This window comes from Haliotis rubra, unplaced genomic scaffold (assembly GCF_003918875.1).
Source record: "Haliotis rubra isolate DU_JTF1 unplaced genomic scaffold, ASM391887v1 Scf459, whole genome shotgun sequence".
Classification (NCBI taxonomy): Eukaryota; Metazoa; Mollusca; class Gastropoda; order Lepetellida; family Haliotidae; genus Haliotis; species Haliotis rubra.
The window spans coordinates 179,522-202,613 of record NW_025767145.1 but is presented as its reverse complement, the minus strand read 5'-3'; the positions used below and the strand labels follow the sequence as shown (position 1 = coordinate 202,613).

The 23,092-nt window shown below is 39.9% G+C and overlaps 3 protein-coding genes across 3 annotated transcripts in view; all 3 read left to right on the top strand.

Annotated features, from left to right (window-relative positions):
• Positions 1-1,766, top strand: part of LOC124290158 (tripartite motif-containing protein 2-like) — a 31,462-nt gene extending 29,696 nt beyond the window's left edge. The window contains exon 3 of the mRNA XM_046726853.1: positions 119-1,766. Coding sequence (XP_046582809.1) covers positions 119-1,734 — 1,616 coding nt within the window. The 3' untranslated portion in view covers positions 1,735-1,766. The remainder of the gene's footprint in view (positions 1-118) is intronic.
• Positions 1,767-8,961: 7,195 nt separating this feature from the next.
• LOC124290147 (E3 ubiquitin-protein ligase TRIM71-like) lies at positions 8,962-14,974 on the top strand. Its single transcript, XM_046726839.1, has 4 exons — positions 8,962-9,053; positions 12,645-12,935; positions 13,339-14,479; positions 14,689-14,974. Exons 2-4 carry the CDS (start codon positions 12,647-12,649, stop codon positions 14,972-14,974), a joined length of 1,716 nt encoding a protein of 571 aa, XP_046582795.1. The 5' UTR covers positions 8,962-9,053; positions 12,645-12,646.
• A 488-nt stretch (positions 14,975-15,462) lies between these two features.
• Positions 15,463-21,833, top strand: LOC124290171 (protein wech-like). The gene is made up of 3 exons (XM_046726867.1): positions 15,463-15,522; positions 19,114-19,404; positions 19,808-21,833. Exons 2-3 carry the CDS (start codon positions 19,116-19,118, stop codon positions 21,442-21,444), a joined length of 1,926 nt encoding a protein of 641 aa, XP_046582823.1. The 5' UTR covers positions 15,463-15,522; positions 19,114-19,115; the 3' UTR covers positions 21,445-21,833.
• The last annotated feature ends 1,259 nt before the right edge of the window (positions 21,834-23,092 follow it).

Sequence of the window (23,092 nt, the reverse complement as noted above, 5' to 3'; positions counted from 1 at the left end):
CTTATGCAAGTATTAAAATTTATGCAATAGCTGTAAGTACGTTCGAAATATAATATATGTAGCAAGTGTCTGCATATGTGTACATATCATTAACACGAATCATTTCAATCATTTTTAGATGTTGATGCGTGTAGCGTGTGCAAAGAAGATGGCAAAACAACTCCAGGTACAATGTGGTGCACCATTTGTGAAGCTGTCTTCTGTGATGGATGTCTCAAATTACACAAGAAGATGCCTCTGTCACGTCACCACGAAGTGTTTGATGTACGTATCCGTGGCAACAGGAAACCCAAAGTACGCAGCTTCATGTGCAGAATTCACAAGGACGAAAAGATAAAACTGTTCTGTAAAGACTGCAGAATGACAATATGTACTGTATGCTGCAGCATCAAACACCGGAAGTGTGATGATGTTGAAACCATAGATGTCATGATGACTCTTGTTAAAGAAACTCTGGTCAATGAAACAAGGAACCAAGAGAAGAAGATACAAACTTACATTGACAATATTTCATTGACAAACTCGAATATTGAAAAGCTGACAACTAGTGCACAAGAAATGAAAGATGAAGTTAGGAAAGTACGCATTGCAGCTACAGATGTTCTTGTGAGAAAGGAAAAGGAACTGCTGGATCGCATCGACGAACTCACTGAGTCCCGTGTACAAGAACTGAAAGCCTACAGAAAGAGCAAAGATATTGACCTCCAGGTGGAACAGCAGTGCTATGAGTTCACAGACAAAGCTGTGACGTCAGACTGTGTAGCAGATATGTTTGATATGTATGAGTCTATGGATGGAGCATCTAGAGATGAAGATGGAAGAGAGGACAAGAGACCACAAACATCCAGCATCATCTTCCTACATGACATAGACATGTTGATGAGATCTGTGGATGATGTGATGCTGGGGGAAGTAATAGTTGGTAGTGACCGGACGTCAACTCCTGTTCTCCTGGAAACAATTGTTTTTAGTAGAGATAGAATAGGGTTGATCGATTTGAGTGATGTTTTAGTATGTGCTGTCGATGGTATCAGGGTAATTACTGTGGTAGATTATTTGAATTGTCGACTCAGTACGCAGTATGTTCAAAACAAAACATCCTTGAAGAAACATCTCCAACTACCTTCTGGACCAGAGGGAATAGCTAAGGTGGGTGGAACTAAGGCAGCTGTTACACTCCCAGACACACAAGAAATAGCGTTCATCGAGTTTGACCCTGAACCTACATTGCAGTCAAATGTGAAAACAAAGAGGAAGTATCGTGGTTTAGCCTTCCTGAACCCTGCACAACTGGTGGCAGGAAGATTTGACGGTCCTACTTCTGTTGACTTACTGGATATGGGAGGGAATGTACTGAAATCAATCAGCACAGGTGTGATAGGTAATCCACGATATATTCATGTTACGAGGAAAAACAACGTGGTAGTCAGTGAAGCGTCAGTAACATCCCTGATATCTGTGACTATTGACGGGCAAGCTGTTTTCACCTTCACACCCAGAGGAGACAGGGCTCTGGAATATCCTTGTGGCATCACCACAACCAGCACTGGAGACATCCTGTTAGTAGACAGACACTCCCTCAAGGTTATTCAGTTGACAGAGTCGGGGCAGTTTGTCAGAGACGTTCTCACACCATGTGATGACCTATGGTACCCCACTGGTATCTGTCTGGATGATGACGGTCTGTTGTATGTCACGTCAGGCGGGTATGTGAAAGTATTTGGCTGTGAATAGTCTATGTATGTATGAATGTCTGTCTGTCTGTCTGTCTGTCGGCACGTATGTATGCATGTATGTATGCACGTATGTATGGATGGATGTGTGGATGTGCGTGTGCGTGTGCGTGCGTGCGTATGCATGTATGTACACTAAACGCCAAAAGAAACGCTACCCTCTTTCCTTAATGTCTGTCTTTCTGTGTTTGCGTGTGTGTGAGTGCGTGCGTGCGTGCACGCCCGCATGTATGTATGTATGTATGCATGTGTGTGTCTGTATGTTTGTATGTATGTATGCATGTATGTATGTATGTATGTGTGTGTATGTGTATGCATGCATGTATGTATGTATGTATGTATGTATGTATGTGTGTTTGTGTGTGTGTGTGTGTCTGTCTGTCTGTCTGTCTGTCTGTCTGTCTGTATTTAGGTATGTATGTAGCTAAGGTAGACCTTAACATCGCTTACAGATCGGTTTATTCGGTTGATATTCACCCCAGCAACTACGCTTTGACTGAATACCTACTTTTCTTGAAAGGTAGTCTAGACTGCAAATCTTTGTTTAGCTCATCCATATAAGTGTCATGTTTCCTAAGATCCTACGGAAAGTTGCGTCCGGCAAATGTTTTGTACAGGTCAAAATACGATCCACATAAGCATATAACTGTGTTTGATGTTTGCATTATGCACACATGTTGTTGTATTTCTTTGAAAAGACAAAGCCATTGCAATTCCGATAGAAATTGCTTGATGTTTTCCTGTCGGACACTGGCAGTCATCCTCTCAACCCAGCTGCAGCCACGAGATGTCTCTTGCAGCACCACAGGCACGTCACTGCTACACAGCCGCTGTTGTGTAATGATGGCAGTACTCCTCTGTCCTGCTGTGTTTTTCTCTTAAGGCTTTGCGCAAAATAGTACATTCAGATGGTGTCACTGTGAACATAACCGGACACTCACTCAGGTGCGGTGCTGCCAGTTGGGCAGTCAGTGTTGGAGTGACCGGAGAACTCATTCAGGACAGAGGCTTTCGGAAAAGCTCAGCATGCTTGGTACCCAGAGTTTAACTCTCAGTGTAAAATGAAAGCACTAAAGTTTAACGTTTTTGAGAGTAATTTACCATGTTAACGTTCCTGTCTTTGAATAGATTATTAATGACTCATCCAGATATTTTACTTTTTCTTCATACTTCCTTTTCCTTTTCCAACTTTGATTTGATTTGGGGAATCAATTTCATGACACTTATTTGCTTACTTTATCCCTATGTATTAAAGTACAGGTCCTTTCGCTTAAATATATATGCCTTTTTCGTTGTTTTTAACGATTTGACGTTTAGATTGTTAAAGTAATATTTTACCTCAGTAACATAAATTGAATACGTTAGTCAAGAGTCACCTCCATTTCCTTGATCACGCTAGTTTTATCAGAGTTACCTCCCTTTCGCATTTCACTCACGTTGGTTTCGCGCCCGCATGGCGTTTGTCTTTTTGTGTCCAGCGTTTGGTATCTTGTCACCCATCCCACCCTCCCAGTAGTATTATCGGGTTTTTAGGTAAAGAGGGAATCAATTGAGTCTCTTTCTCCCGCATGTTGACACTTTTTCGGGACACTTATTTGCTTCCTTAATCCCTATGTATTGAAGTTTCATTCTCTTGACATATATGCCTGTTTGTTCTTTTTAACGAGTTGAGAATGGTGTAACACTTTTTAATATTTAGTTTTGCTTTGAGGCTTTCCTTCTTGACTCACCGACAGAGATGGAACTGTTTTACTGTTGTGAGAAATAAAAAGAGTCCAAACAACTCTCTTCCAAACTCAATATAACCGTTTCAAAGAGTTATGTTTTAGTATTGTTTTACTCTTATAAATAAATGCATGGCGACAGCTCGTGAAAGCCCGTGTCTAGTTATTTATTATTCTAAAATCGGGACTAAAGCGCACCCTTGTAACACCGGATGGATATCTGGTCATTTCCACCCTGAATTATGCTGAAGAATACTGTTAAAGAAGAATATACTCTCTCACTCAAAGACTAAGCTATTTAAAATGCTTGCCGTGTATTGGTTTTCGGCAACAGGTCATGATATGGATGAGTGAATGAGTTGAAATTCACGTTTCACAGCAACATTTCAGCTATATAGCGACGAGACCAAGTTTACACATACACACAAATCCATTAGTAACGATAGTTTTATATGCAAATTGTAACACGACAAAACTGTCTAATATTGAGACCACAGACTGCAACACTATTCTTTCGTGAGACCAAACAATATTGTTTACAATCTAGAAAACGTGCTAAAAGCCCCAATTTACAAACACGCAAACAGTACTGTATAGACATATATTTATAGTTTATGGTACAGATCAACTTCGTTTAAGTAAAATGACAGCTCACACGGGTAAACAGATCTTTCAGGTTTATTGTTTAATAATGTGAGTCCACAGAGTCAAGCTGAACAGTGATACGTGGAGAATAATATACGGACGACTGGACAAACCCAGAACACTTACAGGATAGAATGTACTCACACACTCGCTCACTCAAAAACAAAGTTCTTTCAATTGCTGGACCTCTCGGATATTTGATGTGAACCTTGGGTGGTCAGGCTCGTTGATTTGGTTGCCACGCCTTATCCCAATTGTGTAGATCGATGCTCATGATGTTGATCACTGGACTGACTTGTCCAGAGTCGATTGTAGTCCACATGTAGCTGGACTACTGCTGGGTGCGGTGTTAAACAACCAAGCAGCCCAGGTTACAATATAAATATCTTGAGGTGGAGTAAGGTGAAATGAGGTTCATGTTGGACACCAGGTGTTCCGTTTATTCCGAGTGTTGGCATATTATGTATCTGTAATAAATGCTTATTCATCATGGCATTGTCACATTTGTAATATAAGTGGATTTACGAGGGCGTTTTCGCAAGTTTGGTACGGTGGTGTTGTATGCACTTGAGGCCGTTCGTACATAATAAAACCGCAGACAGTAAACTTAACATATACGGTACAGAGAACACATACACAGTTCACATTGTAATTTTGTTTCGTCAATCAGAGGTACAGAGAACTAGTCCAGTAAAGTTAGTGGAAAAAATCACTGAACCTCCAAAAGATTGGTACAGAAATGGTTTTGTGTTTATATCATTTACAATAGTTATGTAAACAATATGTAAAAAGTCCTCCCTAGGATGTTGATGCTAAGTGGCTCTTTTTGGGAAAAGAACTATGCAAAATGGTATTTTTCAATTATATTTTTCTAACTGAAAATAAGCCTAGAATATGGTATAAAATGTTGCAAAACATGCAACTGAAGTGATCAAAATAGTAAATAATGACAATTAAAATTGAAAAAATAACATGACATGAGGTTTGAACTTGGAATTTGGATGCTCTAGCGCACAAGAAATGTGTAAATAAGAGTTTTCCCTCTTTGTTTGCAATAGATTGAAGTAGCAGAAAGTCTGCGGTCGTGTAAGACTCATTCTCTTCCAACAGAGGTTAGTTGTCATATCTACGAACCTCTGTTCTAATACGGCCCTTTCATGGTGCAGGTGTTCAGGATTCGTGATTGGTTGCAATCAGATTTGGTTGTGCAATCAGCGACGTTGTTTCAAAAGTGATCATTCGCAAGGACTCAGTAATTTCCGTATGCTTCGGGAAAACTGGAACCTCTTCCCCTGCGTTATACGCAAACGTTTTCTTCTAGACAGAACTCAGTCATGTAATGGCGGATCAATGGCGTCACCATCGCCCTCGTTGACAACGGACAAGCTTGCCATTAAATGTCTTGTGTGTCACATCAACACAAGTCCCCGGCAGAGAAGAGGGATATCTGTGGCCCCATTTTTACCATTTGTCACCACTCGCCTTCCGTAACCTGATCGCTGTTCGGCTTGTCCCGGAATAACACGAGTTGGTCACGAATGCATTTTTACTTGCATCGATGTAACACGTGTTTTGATTGGATAGAAAGAAGGGAGGTAATTCGTGTTGCGATGTTTTGCCGCTAGGGGATTTTACGAGAACCGGGAAATATGGCCGTATTAGAACAGAGCTTCATAGGAAGATATGACAAGTAACCTCTGTGGGAAGAAAATGTGTAAGACTACGCACCTAGGTGATAAATGGGACATTCTGTATCAAGATTTAAGAGAACTTGAAGAAAGATATGACAAAATGGTAGATTAGGAAAATATTATAACATTTATTTTTTCCATGCTTAATTTTCAAACAATTTCAAAAGGTGATTGAAGGATAGCCCTGTTCTCTTTTAACTTTAACTGGCAACTAAATATTATCATGTGAGGAAAGTTGAGTGAATCTTAGCAACTATTTATAGTATAGTTGGTATTTTTTATCCGATTTGAAATCTCAGCAGCATTTAAAAAACGGACTGAAATCTACATGAAAAAACTTTAAATTCATTCACATAAACTGGATATATAACCCATAGTTTTAATGAAAAACATACCAATCTTTCTTAAAATTGGAAAAAAATCATTAACTTAGGTTCCTTGTAGTGAGTGCGTTTAGTTGTACACCACACTTAACAATATTCCAGCTATACAATAGCGGCGGTCTGTAAATAATTGAGTCTGGACTAGACATTGCAGTGATCAACAGCATGATCATCAGTGCAATGGATATGACGACATGAGTCCACGAAGTCAGCGAGCCTAACCACCCGATCCCATTAGTGGCCTCTTACGACAAACATGGTTTACTGAAGATCAAGTCTAACCCGGATCTCCACAGGCGCTAGACTACTTGTTAAAAGCTCTAGTAAGGTTTTGAAAGTACAACCAGTATTATCCTTTTTACCTTCAGTAAACAATGTAACGATATCGGTATTGTTTATACTGAAATTACTAAAGGACAAATGCTTTAATAGTAGATGGTGCATGCTTGTTTACCAACCGTCTTAAAATTTTGCTCAGGAAACGAAAAGATTTCGGACTGACACAGGAATGACTATATATCCATCCCATGGTATAACATGTCGCTGTGGATAACTGTTATAAAATCCTGTACAATTCGATGTACCGGTAAGTGGAAAACTATTGCAAGCAGCATTGAACCAAATTACCTCACCCAACCAAATCGCAAATATTCAAGTTAGCCTGAACACAACCCTTCAAATTATTGGACTTCCTTTACTCAGAATATCTTCTGTTACTGTTAAGGTTTGCTTGGAATAGCATTCTCACCAAACACGATTCTCAAAGTGAATTCAAATTTACAGACTGTGATACCAAGGCTATCTCTGTCACCCCTTTGAAAAGCCCTTGGTGTTAAGGGTCACTATCAGTGTAGTTCAAGCTACCTGTTATGTTAATTAATATCTTGTTCAGTCATTACTATCTCTAGTTACAGAAGTAGGAGCTAAGTGCAACGCTTCTGAAAATGGGTATACACAAGGTCAGTTCATTCAGTTTGCAACAGATAATGTAGATCAATCTGAGAGCATGGATTGACGCATACCGATGACGGTTCTGCAAAACAGGTGACTGTTTGCCAAGGTTGCCGAGGTGTTGATGCGCTAAAAGAGATGGGTTCATATGTTCTTTACCAAGCAATGTGTTCAGACTTTGCTGAATCAAATTCATGTAGAATAAAATGAATCACTAGATTGTAACATTCTCAGTATTGAGTTTTGTCACCTCCATGCCTATGATCAAACTGAATCCCAGACTCAAAGCTATATTTGCTCAACTTATGTTTGTGAGCGGTCAAGTACAATGTGAAGTACAATGTCGGAACACATTTCGACAAACCATGTATATAAGGTTAACCAGAGTCAGGTGGTCTACACAGATTCATATTCTCTTGGAATTCAGCTGATTGTATTTGGCAGATAATATCTCACATAGGACACTTCAATCGGTTCCATGAGGTTACAGCAGAAAAGTATTGATGTGGATTTCAACCTTTAGCAATACATTCTACACTCTGCTGTTAGTAAACTTAAACCTAGTGTCATAGACAAATACCTGGAGAGCAAAGGCACCACTTAGTTTCTTAATTGAACTCATATTAGCTTTGGAGATAGCCACTGCAAGCATACAACCATGGACAAAGTCAAACTCCCAAGCAAGGAAACAATATACAATGTATACACATTTCAACATCTTAAAATAGCACAGGGCTCTAGTTCTTAACTTGATCCTCTCTCTGTTCCAAGCTTATGAATGAATGTGTGTTAGTTTTAGAGATATGGAATGAAATTTCAATTATTAGAAACTTACCTTCGGATGGACATACAAGCTGTCTACTATACTACAATAAAATAGACATCTGTACTATCAAATATGTGAGAACAGCTTCTCCATATTGATAGAGGATAGTTCTCTTTCAGAAAAATTTAAACTTTGAGACAAAGAGGAATTAAATTGCCAGTTCCCGAAGTTGTGTTTATTTCACCCTTGAAAATAGAAAATATATGCTCTGAATGGTCTTTTTTTCTACGGTTTTATTAAAATTATATGAATTTTCCAGCCCGTGTATAAGTAGTTGCTTGTGTCCTCTTTGAAAATATACACATAAAAGTACATTTGAGGATAATAGGATTTAGCATATATTTATTTGACTTTTTTAACCTATGTATTAGAAGTACCTTGTGTTCTCTTTGAAAATATCCATAGAAAGTACATTTGTGTCTCAATGTGAAATCTAAAATAATATTCTCTGAAAATTTCCGTTTTTTTTACTTTTTACTAAAAACAGGGAATAACCATAAAGTAAATTGACTTTTCCAGACCACTTATTAGTAGTACCTTGAGTTCCTTGTTAAAATATACAAAAAAAGTACATTTGTGTCTCAATATGGGATGTTAAAAAATATTCTCTGAAACTTTAAATTTTCACATTTTTACCTCAAATAGGAATTAGCATAACATTATTTGACTTTCTAACCCATTTAATAGTAGTACCTTGTGTTCTCTTTGAAAATGTATATAAAAATGTATATGTGTGTCTCCATGTGAGATTTTAAAAATTATTCACGGACAATTTCAAATGTTCAACTTTTTAACCCCCAAAATAGGACATAGCATCATATTTCATGGGAGGACTTTTAGTACACATTAGTTATAACTCAAACATGTTCAAAACACTGAAATCATTTCTGTACCAATTTATTGGAGGTTTAGTCACATTTTGACTGGACTAAACGCATTGCAGTTCCCATATCTGCTACAATATATCGCGTGTCACGTGACCGCATATATTCAACCCAACCAGCAACTTCGTGTCACGTGAGGATCATTGTCGGGGCATCGATCAGGAAGTGTGACGCTATCTACCCCGGGTGCTCGTCCATGTTGCGGTATCTGTAAAGGTAAATCACGAAAACACTGTTGAATTGTAATTTGAATCTTTTAATTTCATACTGCTTCACACCAAATCGTCTTAAAACAATAGATTTGTCAACATGAAAGCCATTTGCACTTCGAAACCGAAAGTGGCTGGAAAATTCCATTTCATGTGTCCTGACGTGAAGTCTGAATCGTCAGCCACATGAAAAGATCTTTTAGGTATTTAAAAAAGCAAAACCGCAATCATAATGCATACATCACGTGTTTGTAACATCTAAAAACAACATGTAAACAGTCTACGCAGCGACATTTGACATTGTCTATATTTGGGTCGCATATGACTGTAAGAGCTATGTCCCTTTGTCAGTAGTTTACTATTTCCTGACGGATATAGCACACAAAGTAGCAAGGAAAACAGAATGCTGCCCGTTGCAGTATGACTGAAATCGTTAAATGAACAATATCGATTAAAGGTCACATGCAACCAAAAAATCAAACATAATTAAAACACAATTATCACTTATTCATGACATATAATATACATTGCTGGTTACGAAAAGATATATAAACAAAATTACAAGAGTACAATCGCAAATCGAAAGTGCAAAATTGTGTACTTCGGTTTACTTCCCAAGAAACGAAGCAGCCGGGATACCGAACCCAGTCAGAGCGGGTGGGTGTGCACTCAAGTGTAACGGCTGGTTCATTTGCAGATGCCTTCACGGCTAATTGTGTGTACATATATAGAGAGATGTTGGGTTTTGTAAATACATGCTCATTTTTTGTGTATAACATTTTGCAATCAACAGACATCATAACATGTCTTGTGTTCAAGTATCACACCTGCCTGTCTGTGTAATTACATAATGTGACAGAGACCGAACTCGGGCCAGAAATCAATGCATTTTGTTTATGGTGTATAGCCTGATTGGTGTTAAGTTCAAATTGCATGTGGTCAGTGATAGCAGCTGTGTATTGAATATTGTCATTAGCAGACAGGCAGGCAGACACACAGGTGTCAATAAAACAAGACATTGAGTTTTGTCTGTGACAACGAAATATCTATATCACAGTTAGAAATTCTGTCAACGCTAAATAATGACATTGCTTTTAAGTATCGAACTGAGAAAGTGTCTCGGTAAGAAGAACGTGTGGTGAAATAGACAAATGAAATTATATAAACAGTTAATTTACTGTCGTAACATATAAAAAGCTCGCGCCTGTGAGATATCAACAAAACATTAGAAAAATAGCTCACACCAAAGCCTTCACCGAGTATTCACCCGACAACCCGCTTCCAAGCTGCGCGAACCTATTTACTTGCGCACGTGCTATGAGCTCAGCCAAGCTGTTGAAACCCGTTTTCCCCAGAAAAGTCTGGGGAAAATTAGTGAAACGTTTGAACTCCGATTTCGCGCGTTTTTTTTCATCGCGTTATTTTTCAACTTTATAAGTTGAATTTGCATTTTTGACGATTTGTTTCGGTATGTCCATACCGAAAGGTATCAGAATCTGCAAAGTTGTGTTTTACGTTGCATGTGACCTTTAAGTATTTAGACTAAGCAGTAACTTTGCATCGATGATCCCAAAACACTAAAGAATTACATGTTACACGTTGATTCCAAGTTTAACAGGGAATCATTGTTCCCCAAGAGAGCTAAGGGCAAAACCTCTAAACATCAAAGACAAAGAACCAAGTTCACAAATCAGCGAGTGAGTTGTCATTTTACGCCGCTTTTACCAATATTCCAGCAATATCACCGCGATGGACACCAGAAATGCCATGTGCGGAATGGAACCCGTGTCTTCGGCGTGACGAGCCAAATGGTAATCATTAGGCTACCCCACCGCCCCTAATTCACAAATCAATTAAGAAAGTATCACTATGGCAGATTACAAACTAGTCAGTAGCATACAAGAAAAGTGATTATTGCCACACAGATTACCAAAGATGGCACTATTCATCTCTCAGTAACAATAATCCAAATTACATCTAGGCCTGCAGGATGATCATCACACACTGGTGTTCTGGTGTTTGACTTAGCTACTACACTCGCCCGGCTTCTGAATCGGGGGAATAAGCATGCATAAATTGCATCGATAGTCTAACACAGGTCTGTGCACGCAGATTATGACCCATGTGCAACGACCCCTGAAATAGCCAACTCATAACAGTAATGTGTAACACATAACAGTGAACTAACTGCAACGCGTAACAGTAGATCAAACTGAATGCAAGGCAGTAAAGTATAACAGTCGGTCCAACACATGACAGTAATGTGCAACAATTAGTTCAACACATGTCTCTAATAGTGAATGAAACAGTAGACTCTAATTGTAAATGAAACAATAAATAATTATGTACTACGTAGGAGACAGTGTGTCCTACGTAGGACTTAATAACTCCTACGTAGGAGATATTAATGTCCTACGTCGGAGATACTGAGTCCTACGTAGGACATAGTATCTCCTACGTAGGAGATAATGAGTCTAAAGAAATTCACCGTGGCCCCTACTACGCTTCCGTAGAAATGTGATTTAATTTAGAAATGTATTAAAAAATAAAATAAGTTCACAAATCAGTTAAAAATATCACTATGGCAGTGCAAAATAGAGTAGCAATGCAAATTCAGAGGGAGTATCATACAAGAGCTGTGATTTTATTGATAGTAATATTTACATGTCAGTAACAACAATCCACCTTGCAACTAGGCCTGCAGGATATGATCGTCACACACTGGTGTTCTGGTAACTTGAGATGTAATGTGAGATCAGAAGCAGGAGTTAACTCCTCTACAATATTGAGGGCTGCTTAAAATATTAACATTATTATTGACACACATAGTGTGTTCAACAAATTCGGTTAAAGCCATAGTTTAACCAGAGGTTAAGAAACTGACAGATAACAATCTGGGCCCCGTTTACAAATCTATCGTTGCTCCACGACTGCCCTAAGTCTATGTTATAGTTATATCCTCCTTAAAATAACACCATAATAATTATTAACAACATGATGTGTTTAACAAATTCGGTTGAAGCCATAGTATAAAGGTACAATGTCACACATTTGTGGCAATATTTTGGGCCTATATCATACATCACTTTAGCTTCCTATTGATGCAGTGAAAGACTTGCCTGAAATCGATAATTGAAACCTGGAGGCGGGCAGCTTCCAAACAGAGAACACTTGCCATATATGGAATGTAAACAATTGCTCCGTACATCGAAAACTGCCGCACACGGTGTTGTCGGTGTTTGCCGAACTTGTTTCAGTCACAAGTTGCGCCTAAGTTTTTGCGCCAGACATTAGGGTCTGCTTGAGAGGCTAAAGTCACAAGACAGTTCTGTGTCCAAAGGAGTTCTAGGATTTTCGTAAAGAACAGTCAAAGGGACACATATCTATGGGGTTCGCTTGAAATAAAGTTCGGTCGGTAGAGGACGCGAGAGTCGAATTAATGAAACGTTGCCTTAATTCATTCGAACGTTTTAATTTGTAATAAATTATATGGTGGCTTCCTGGGAGCTGATAGTATTATTGAGAGCAATACATTGTTTATGTTTAGAGAAGTGTGATGTGACGTAGTTCCTTTAATCATACAATATCATTCAAACAGAAATGGCCACCGCAAAGAAGCTGACAGACAACCACCTGACCTGTGTCATCTGTACAGAGGTGTTCACAGACCCTGCCACACTTCAGTGTAATCACACATTCTGTAAGTCCTGTCTGTTGAAATACACCAAAACACAGTCTGAAGCAATACAAGCCAAGTCCATCCTATGTCCCTCTTGTAGACAACAGACAAAGGTGACCAACCCTGACAGTCCAGTGGAGGAGCGGGTCAGTCAGCTGAAACCAAGCCACGTCATACAGAGTCTGATGGACGATTTCGGGGGATCGCAAGGTGGGAAAATATGTCTATTTTTTCATGTTTCCAGTGTATTCAAAATGTACTAAATCTTTATCAAACTGAAGCTATTGCATTAACAAAATCTATGTTTAAGAGTTGTAGCCCATACAGTGTATATATTTAATAGTTGTAGCGAATAGCTAGGGCCTGTCTGTATGTAGGGCGGTGGGGTAGTAGGGTTAAAGATTTCGCCCATCAGACCAGGTTCGATTCCCTACATGGGTACACTGTGCGAAGCCCATTTCTGGTGTTCCCCGCCGTGATATTGCTGGAATATTGCAGAAAGCGCTGTTAAACTAAACTCACTCACTCACTGTCTACATGGATGTGTGTATTTGTATATTAGTTAGCTGTGTTAACTGGGTGCATGTTTCATGAATCTTTCATGGATTTTCAGATGTTGATGCCTGTAGCGTATGCAAAGAAGATGGTCAAAGAACTCCAGGCACAACCTGGTGCACCACATGTGACGATTTCTTCTGTGATGGGTGTCTCAAATTACACAAGAAGATGCCTCTGTCACGTGATCATGAAGTGCTTGATGTACACATCCACATCAACAGAAAACCGAAAGTACGCAGCTTTATGTGCAGAATTCACAAGGACGAGAAGATAAAACTGTTCTGTAAAGACTGCAGGGTGTCAATGTGTTATGTATGCTGCAGCATCAAACACCGGAAGTGTGATGATGTTGAAACCATAGATGCCATGATGCCTCTTGTTAAAGAAACTCTGGTCAATGAAACAAGGAACCAAGAGAAGAAGATACAAACTTACACCGACAATATTTCATCAACAAACTCGAAAATTGAAGAACTAACGACTAGTGCACAAGAAATGAAAGATGAAGTTAGGAAAGTACGCATGGTGGCTACAGACGTTCTTGTGAGAAAGGAAAAAGAACTGCTGGTTCGCATTGACAAACTCACTGAGTCCCGTGTACAAGAACTGACAGCCTACAGAAAGAGCCAGGATATTGACCTCCAGATGGAACAGCAGCGGTTTGAGTTCACAGACAAAGCTGTGACGTCAAACCGTGTAGCAGATATGTTTGATATGTATGAGTCTGTGGATGGAGCTTCTAGAGATGAAGATGCAAGCGAGGACAGGAGACCACAGACATCCAGCATCATCTTCGTACAGGACACAGAGAAGTTGATGAGATCTGTGGATGATGTGATGCTGGGGGAGATCAAAGTTGTTGGCGGTCTCAGTGACCGGACGTCATCTCCTGTTCTCATGGAAACAATTGATTTTAGTGGAGTGGTGCCTAACGGTTTACGTGACTTCGTAGTATTTGCTGTTAATGGTGTCAGGATAATTATTGTGTTAGATTTTTGTGGTGGTCGACTCTGCATGTACTATGTTCCAAACAAAACATCCTTGAAAAAACATCTCCAACTACCTTGTGGGCCAGCGGGAAAAGTTAAGGTGAGTGGAACTAAGGCAGCTGTTACTGTGCCATTTGCACAAGAAATAGCGTTCATCAAGTTTGACCCTGAACCTATATTGCAGTCAAATGTGAAAACAAAGAGGAAGTATGATGGTTTAGCCTTCCTGATCCCTGCACAACTCGTAGCAGGAACATTAGACGATCCTGCCTCTGTTGACATACTGGACATGGGAGGGAATGTACTGAAATCTATCAAGACAGGTGTTATAAACAATCCAGAATACATTCATGTTACGGGGAATAACAACGTGGTAGTCAGTCGAGGGAAGTAAAATCCCTAGTGTCTGTGACCAGTGACGGACAAGCTGTTTTCACCTTCACACCTGGAGGAGACAGGGCTCTGGAAAGTCCTGGAGGTATCACATCAACCAGCACAGGAGACATCCTGCTTGTAGACTCAGGCTCCATGTTTGCGTACTCAGGCTCCAAGGTGATTCAGCTGACAGAGTCGGGGCAGTTTGTCAGAGACGTTCTCACAGCACAGGATGACCAGTGGAGTCCCATAGGTATCCGTCTGGATGATGACGGCCTGTTGTATGTCGCTTCAGGCCTATGTATGGAAATATTCGGCTTTATATAGTATGTGTGTGTGTGTGTGTATTAGGTAGTTAGTTATGAAGGTAGGTAGGTAGGTAGGTAGGTAGGTAGGTAGGTAGGTAGGTAGGTAGGTAGGTAGGTAGGTAGGTAGGTAGGTAGGTAGATAGATAGATTCCTCCGAAATGTGACTATGTACTGCTTTTTAGATTTAAGATATGTAGTCTTTAATCTCCATGTGAGATTTTAAAAATTATTCACGGACAATTTCAAATGTTCAACTTTTTACCCCCCAAAATAGGACATAGCATCATATTTCATGGGAGGACTTTTAGTACATATTAGTTATAACTCAAACATGTTCAAAACACTGAAATCATTTCTGTACCAATTTATTGGAGGTTTAGTCACATTTTGACTTGACTAAACGCATTGCAATTCCCATATCTGCTACAATATATCGCGTGTCACGTGACCGCATATATTCAACCCAACCAGCAACTTCGTGTCACGTGAGGATCATTGTCGGGCATCGATCAGGAAGTGTGACGCTATCTACCCCGGGTGCTCGTCCATGTTGCGGTATCTGTAAAGGTAAATCACGAAAACACTGTTGAATTGTAATTTGAATCTTTTAATTTCATACTGCTTCACACCAAATCGTCTTAAAACAATAGATTTGTCAACATGAAAGCCATTTGCACTTCGAAACCGAAAGTGGCTGGAAAATTCCATTTCATGTGTCCTGACGTGAAGTCTGAATCGTCAGCCACATGAAAAGATCTTTTAGGTATTTAAAAAAGCAAAACCGCAATCATAATGCATACATCACGTGTTTGTAACATCTAAAAACAACATGTAAACAGTCTACGCAGCGACATTTGACATTGTCTATATTTGGGTTGCATATGACTGTAAGAGCTATGTCCCTTTGTCAGTAGTTTACTATTTCCTGACGGATATAGCACACAAAGTAGCAAGGAAAACAGAATGCTGACCGTTGCAGTATGACTGAAATCGTTAAATGAACAATATTGATTAAAGGTCACATGCAACCAAAAAATCAAACATAATTAAAACACAATTATCACTTATTCATGACATATAATATACATTGCTGGTTACGAAAAAATATATTAACAAAATTATAAGAGTACAATCGCAAATCGAAAGTGCAAAATTGTGTACTTCGGTTTACTTCCCAAGAAACGAAGCAGCCGGGATACCGAACCCAGTCAGAGCGGGTGGGTGTGCACTCAAGTGTAACGGCTGGTTCATTTGCAGATGCCTTCACGGCTAATTGTGTGTATATATATAGAGAGATGTTGGGTTTTGTAAATACATGCTCATTTTTTGTGTATAACATTTTGCAATCAACAGACATCATAACATGTCATGTGTTCAAGTATCACACCTGCCTGTCTGTGTAATTACATAATGTGACAGAGACCGAACTCGGGCCAGAAATCAATGCATTTTGTTTATGGTGTATAGCCTGATTGGTGTTAAGTTCAAATTGCATGTGGTCAGTGATAGCAGCTGTGTATTGAATATTGTCATTAGCAGACAGGCAGGCAGACACACAGGTGTCAATAAAACAAGACATTGAGTTTTGTCTGTGACAACGACATATCTATATCACAGTTAGAAATTCTGTCAACGCTAAATAATGACATTGCTTTTAAGTATCGAACTGAGAAAGTGTCTCGGTAAGAAGAACGTGTGGTGAAATAGACAAATGAAATTATATAAACAGTTAATTTACTGTCGTAACATATAAAAAGCTCGCGCCTGTGAGATATCAACAAAACATTAGAAAAATAGCTCACACCAAAGCCTTCACCGAGTATTCACCCGACAACCCGCTTCCAAGCTGCGCGAACCTATTTACTTGCGCACGTGCTATGAGCTCAGCCCAGCTGTTGAAACCCGTTTTCCCCAGAAAAGTCTGGGGAAAATTAGTGAAACGTTTGAACTCCGATTTCGCGCGTTTTTTTTCATCGCGTTATTTTTCAACTTTATAAGTTGAATTTGCATTTTTGACGATTTGTTTCGGTATGTCCATACCGAAAGGTATCAGAATCTGCAAAGTTGTGTTTTACGTTGCATGTGACCTTTAAGTATTTAGACTAAGCAGTAACTTTGCATCGATGATCCCAAAACACTAAAGAATTACATGTTACACGTTGATTCCAAGTTTAACAGGGAATCATTGTTCCCCAAGAGAGCTAAGGGCAAAACCTCTAAACATCAAAGACAAAGAACCAAGTTCACAAATCAGCGAGTGAGTTGTCATTTTACGCCGCTTTTACCAATATTCCAGCAATATCACCGCGATGGACACCAGAAATGCCATGTGCGGAATGGAACCCGTGTCTTCGGCGTGACGAGCCAATGTGGTAATCATTAGGCTACCCCACCGCCCCTAATTCACAAATCAATTAAGAAAGTATCACTATGGCAGATTACAAACTAGTCAGTAGCATACAAGAAAAGTGATTATAGCCACACAGATTACCAAAGATGGCACTATTCATCTCTCAGTAACAATAATCCAAATTACATCTAGGCCTGCAGGATGATCATCACACACTGGTGTTCTGGTGTTCGACTTAGCTACTACACTCGCCCGGCTTCTGAATCGGGGGAATAAGCATGCATAAATTGCATCGATAGTCTAACACAGGTCTGTGCACGCAGATTATGACCCATGTGCAACGACCCCTGAAATAGCCAACTCATAACAGTAATGTGTAACACATAACAGTGAACTAACTGCAACGCGTAACAGTAGATCAAACTGAATGCAAGGCAGTAAAGTATAACAGTCGGTCCAACACATGACAGTAATGTGCAACAATTAGTTCAACACATGTCTCTAATAGTGAATGAAACAGTAGACTCTAATTGTAAATGAAACAATAAATAATTATGTACTACGTAGGAGACAGTGTGTCCTACGTAGGACTTAATAACTCCTACGTAGGAGATATTAATGTCCTACGTCGGAGATACTGAGTCCTACGTAGGACATAGTATCTCCTACGTAGGAGATAATGAGTCTAAAGAAATTCACCGTGGCCCTACTACGCTTCCGTAGAAATGTGATTTAATTTAGAAATGTATTAAAAAATAAAATAAGTTCACAAATCAGTTAAAAATATCACTATGGCAGTGCAAAATAGAGTAGCAATGCAAATTCAGAGGGAGTATCATACAAGAGCTGTGATTTTATTGATAGTAATATTTACATGTCAGTAACAACAATCCACCTTGCAACTAGGCCTGCAGGATATGATCGTCACACACTGGTGTTCTGGTAACTTGAGATGTAATGTGAGATCAGAAGCAGGAGTTAACTCCTCTACAATATTGAGGGCTGCTTAAAATATTAACATTATTATTGACACACATAGTGTGTTCAACAAATTCGGTTAAAGCCATAGTTTAACCAGAGGTTAAGAAGCTGACAGATAACAATCTGGGCCCCGTTTCACAAATCTATCGTTGCTCCACGACTGCCCTAAGTCTGTGTTATAGTTATATCCTCCTTAAAATAACACCATAATAATTATTAACAACATGATGTGTTTAACAAATTCGGTTGAAGCCATAGTATAAAGGTACAATGTCACACATTTTTGGCAATATTTTGGCCTATATCATACATCACTTTAGCTTCCTACTGATGCAGTGAAAGACTTGCCTGAAATCGATAATTGAAACCTGGAGGCGGGCAGCTTCCAAACAGAGAACACTTGCCATATATGGAATGTAAACAATTGCTCCGTACATCGAAAACTGCCGCACACGGTGTTGTCGGTGTTTGCCGAACTTGTTTCAGTCACAAGTTGCGCCTAAGTTTTTGCGCCAGACATTAGGGTCTGCTTGAAAGGCTAAAGTCACAAGACAGTTCTGTGTCCAAAGGAGTTCTAGGATTTTCGTAAAGAACAGTCAAAGGGACACATCTCTATGGGGTTCACTTGAAATAAAGTTCGGTCGGTAGAGGACGCGAGAGTCGAATTAATGAAACGTTGCCTTAATTTATTCGAACGTTTTAATTTGTAATAAATTATATGGTGGCTTCCTGGGAGCTGATAGTATTATTGAGAGCAATACATTGTTTATGTTTAGAGAAGTGTGATGTGACGTAGTTCCTTTAATCATACAATATCATTCAAACAGAAATGGCCACCGCAAAGAAGCTGACAGACAACCACCTGACCTGTGTCATCTGTACAGAGGTGTTCACAGACCCTGCCACACTTCAGTGTAATCACACATTCTGTAAGTCCTGTCTGTTGAAATACACCAAAACACAGTCTGAAGCAATACAAGCCAAGTCCATCCTATGTCCCTCTTGTAGACAACAGACAAAGGTGACCAACCCTGACAGTCCAGTGGAGGAGCGGGTCAGTCAGCTGAAACCAAGCCACGTCATACAGAGTCTGATGGACGATTTCGGGGGATCGCAAGGTGGGAAAATATGTCTATTTTTTCATGTTTCCAGTGTATTCAAAATGTACTAAATCTTTATCAAACTGAAGCTATTGCATTAACAAAATCTATGTTTAAGAGTTGTAGCCCATACAGTGTATATATTTAATAGTTGTAGCGAATAGCTAGGGCCTGTCTGTATGTAGGGCGGTGGGGTAGTAGGGTTAAAGATTTCGCCCATCAGACCAGGTTCGATTCCGTACATGGGTACACTGTGCGAAGCCCATTTCTGGTGTTCCCCGCCGTGATATTGCTGGAACATTGCAGAAAGCGCTGTTAAACTAAACTCACTCACTCACTGTCTACATGGATGTGTGTATTTGTATATTAGTTAGCTGTGTTAACTGGGTGCATGTTTCATGAATCTTTCATGGATTTTCAGATGTTGATGCCTGTAGCGTATGCAAAGAAGAAGGTCAAAGAACTCCAGGCACAACCTGGTGCACCACATGTGACGATTTCTTCTGTGATGGGTGTCTCAAATTACACAAGAAGATGCCTCTGTCACGTGATCATGAAGTGCTTGATGTACACATCCACATCAACAGAAAACCGAAAGTACGCAGCTTTATGTGCAGAATTCACAAGGACGAGAAGATAAAACTGTTCTGTAAAGACTGCAGGGTGTCAATGTGTTATGTATGCTGCAGCATCAAACACCGGAAGTGTGATGATGTTGAAACCATAGATGCCATGATGCCTCTTGTTAAAGAAACTCTGGTCAATGAAACAAGGAACCAAGAGAAGAAGATACAAACTTACACCGACAATATTTCATCAACAAACTCGAAAATTGAAGTACTAACGACTAGTGCACAAGAAATGAAAGATGAAGTTAGGAAAGTACGCATGGTGGCTACAGACGTTCTTGTGAGAAAGGAAAAAGAACTGCTGGTTCGCATTGACAAACTCACTGAGTCCCGTGTACAAGAACTGACAGCCTACAGAAAGAGCCAGGATATTGACCTCCAGATGGAACAGCAGCGGTTTGAGTTCACGGACAAAGCTGTGACGTCAAACCGTGTAGCAGATATGTTTGATATGTATGAGTCTGTGGATGGAGCTTCTAGAGATGAAGATGCAAGCGAGGACAGGAGACCACAGACATCCAGCATCATCTTCGCACAGGACACAGAGAAGTTGATGAGATCTGTGGATGATGTGATGCTGGGGGAGATCAAAGTTGTTGGCGGTCTCAGTGACCGGACGTCATCTCCTGTTCTCATGGAAACAATTGATTTTAGTGGAGAGGTGCCTAACGGTTTACGTGACTTCGTAGTATTTGCTGTTAATGGTGTCAGGATAATTATTGTGTTAGATTTTTGCGGTGGTCGACTCTGCATGTACTATGTTCCAAACAAAACATCCTTGAAAAAACATCTCCAACTACCTTGTGGGCCAGCGGGAATAGTTAAGGTGAGTGGAACTAAGGCAGCTGTTACTGTGCCATTCGCACAAGAAATAGCGTTCATCAAGTTTGACCCTGAACCTATATTGCAGTCAAATGTGAAAACAAAGAGGAAGTATGATGGTTTAGCCTTCCTGATCCCTGCACAACTCGTAGCAGGAACATTAGACGATCCTGCCTCTGTTGACATACTGGACATGGGAGGGAATGTACTGAAATCTATCAAGACAGGTGTTATAAACAATCCAGAATACATTCATGTTACGGGGAATAACAACGTGGTAGTCAGTCGAGGGGAAGTAAAATCCCTAGTGTCTGTGACCAGTGACGGACAAGCTGTTTTCACCTTCACACCTGGAGGAGACAGGGCTCTGGAAAGTCCTGGAGGTATCACATCAACCAGCACAGGAGACATCCTGCTTGTAGACTCAGGCTCCATGTTTGCGTACTCAGGCTCCAAGGTGATTCAGCTGACAGAGTCGGGGCAGTTTGTCAGAGACGTTCTCACAGCACAGGATGACCAGTGGAGTCCCATAGGTATCCGTCTGGATGATGACGGCCTGTTGTATGTCGCTTCAGGCCTATGTATGGAAATATTCGGCTTTATATAGTATGTGTGTGTGTGTGTATTAGGTAGATAGTTATGATGGTATGTAGGTAGGTAGGTAGGTAGGTAGATAGATATTCCTCCGATATGTGACTATGTACTGCTTTTTAGATTTAAGATATGTAGTCTTTAAACGTCGATGCGTAAGAATAAATCGTGGCTAAGATCGTTTCGAAATCTGGGCCATGTCAATGAACACACGCATTCAATCGCCCATCTTATCGCCAATCATGAAGTCAACTGTGGTTATCGTGTTACTGGAATGTCCAGAAGACATACCCCAGCCCAGGTTACGACGAAATGTTTAGCTATATGCGCGAAGAAAAGTGTTATCAAAACTATGCATATACAACTTCTGATGTTTCATGTCTTCGGTAGTTCAAATGGCTTTATGTGAGCTTCAAGTCCAAAACATTGATTACACAACAGTCTCGTTTCCTGCTGACTGGGTTCCGTCCTATTGCGCGACTTAGTACAATAACCAGTCCAGAATTTTTAGACCAATTCATTCAACTGGATACATAGATATTAATCAGTATTATTTGATACATCTAAGCACTCGTATATTGCAAGACTACGCTCCTTCTGTCGTACAACGTGCTCTGACAAACGGAAATCTGGAAATCGTGGAAATCTCAAAACGAGACTCTGCCGCTAGAAAAGTTTGGCGGTCTGGTACGGACTTGATATTTTATCAATCAATCACATTGTGCACTTAATAAGCGCAAAGAACACATATCAGATGTAACCAGTGAGCCGGATGACTTGTGAATCATTTTACGACCTCATCAAACAGGGGCAGTCTGTGACGTCTTAGTTAAGGTCATGCTGCCTACACCTCGCCATAATATAGAAATACGATGTTATTAAAGTTTAAAATTAAAATTAACTTGTAAATACCATTTTCTTATGAAACAAGGAATTGAAATTCAGTGTTGTAGGTCATTGTCTGAATAGGTTAATGAGACTCATGTTTCGGTTTGTGTTGTGGGTTCCGGTTGTCCGTTCCTTTTAGTATTTTTTAAATCTCCTTTGAAACTGTAGAAACATAACTTAAGTACATAAATGCTTTACGTGTAGTTTTGTACATCACTTGAGTGATTACAGTGTTAGCATTTACACCAAAAGGTTGCATATAGTGTAATAGGGAAGTTTTATATGCAATGATATGTTCCTCCTTCTGAAATCGAATATGATACATCACATTATTCACAAATTGAATAATGCGGGCAATTTACTGATAAATCCCTGTTTCCTTGGAAGCAGCGAAACTACCCCTAACCCAAGAGGATGTGTATACAAACTGAAATGCACTTGTGGCAGCACCAACATAGGTGAAACAGGCAGGTCTGTATGTACCCGTATGAAACAGCATCGGTAAAGACCTCTGGCATGAAATCAGCCTTATCAGAATAGGTGATCAGAAATCCCAGCCAGACGATCACACTGACGTTTTGGCAGTCAACATAAGCGCTTGGCGGAAGAGAAACTCGATGGAGGCCATCTGGATCCGCCGAGCGAAACCCGAAATTAACAGGGACCAGGCTGTTTCCCTGCCTAATGCTTGGGGCATAGAGAAATAAGCTTCCAATTCACTGTTTCCCATGCTGCTCCAAATTACTGTTACACACTTTGATGTGTGTCTTCCAATT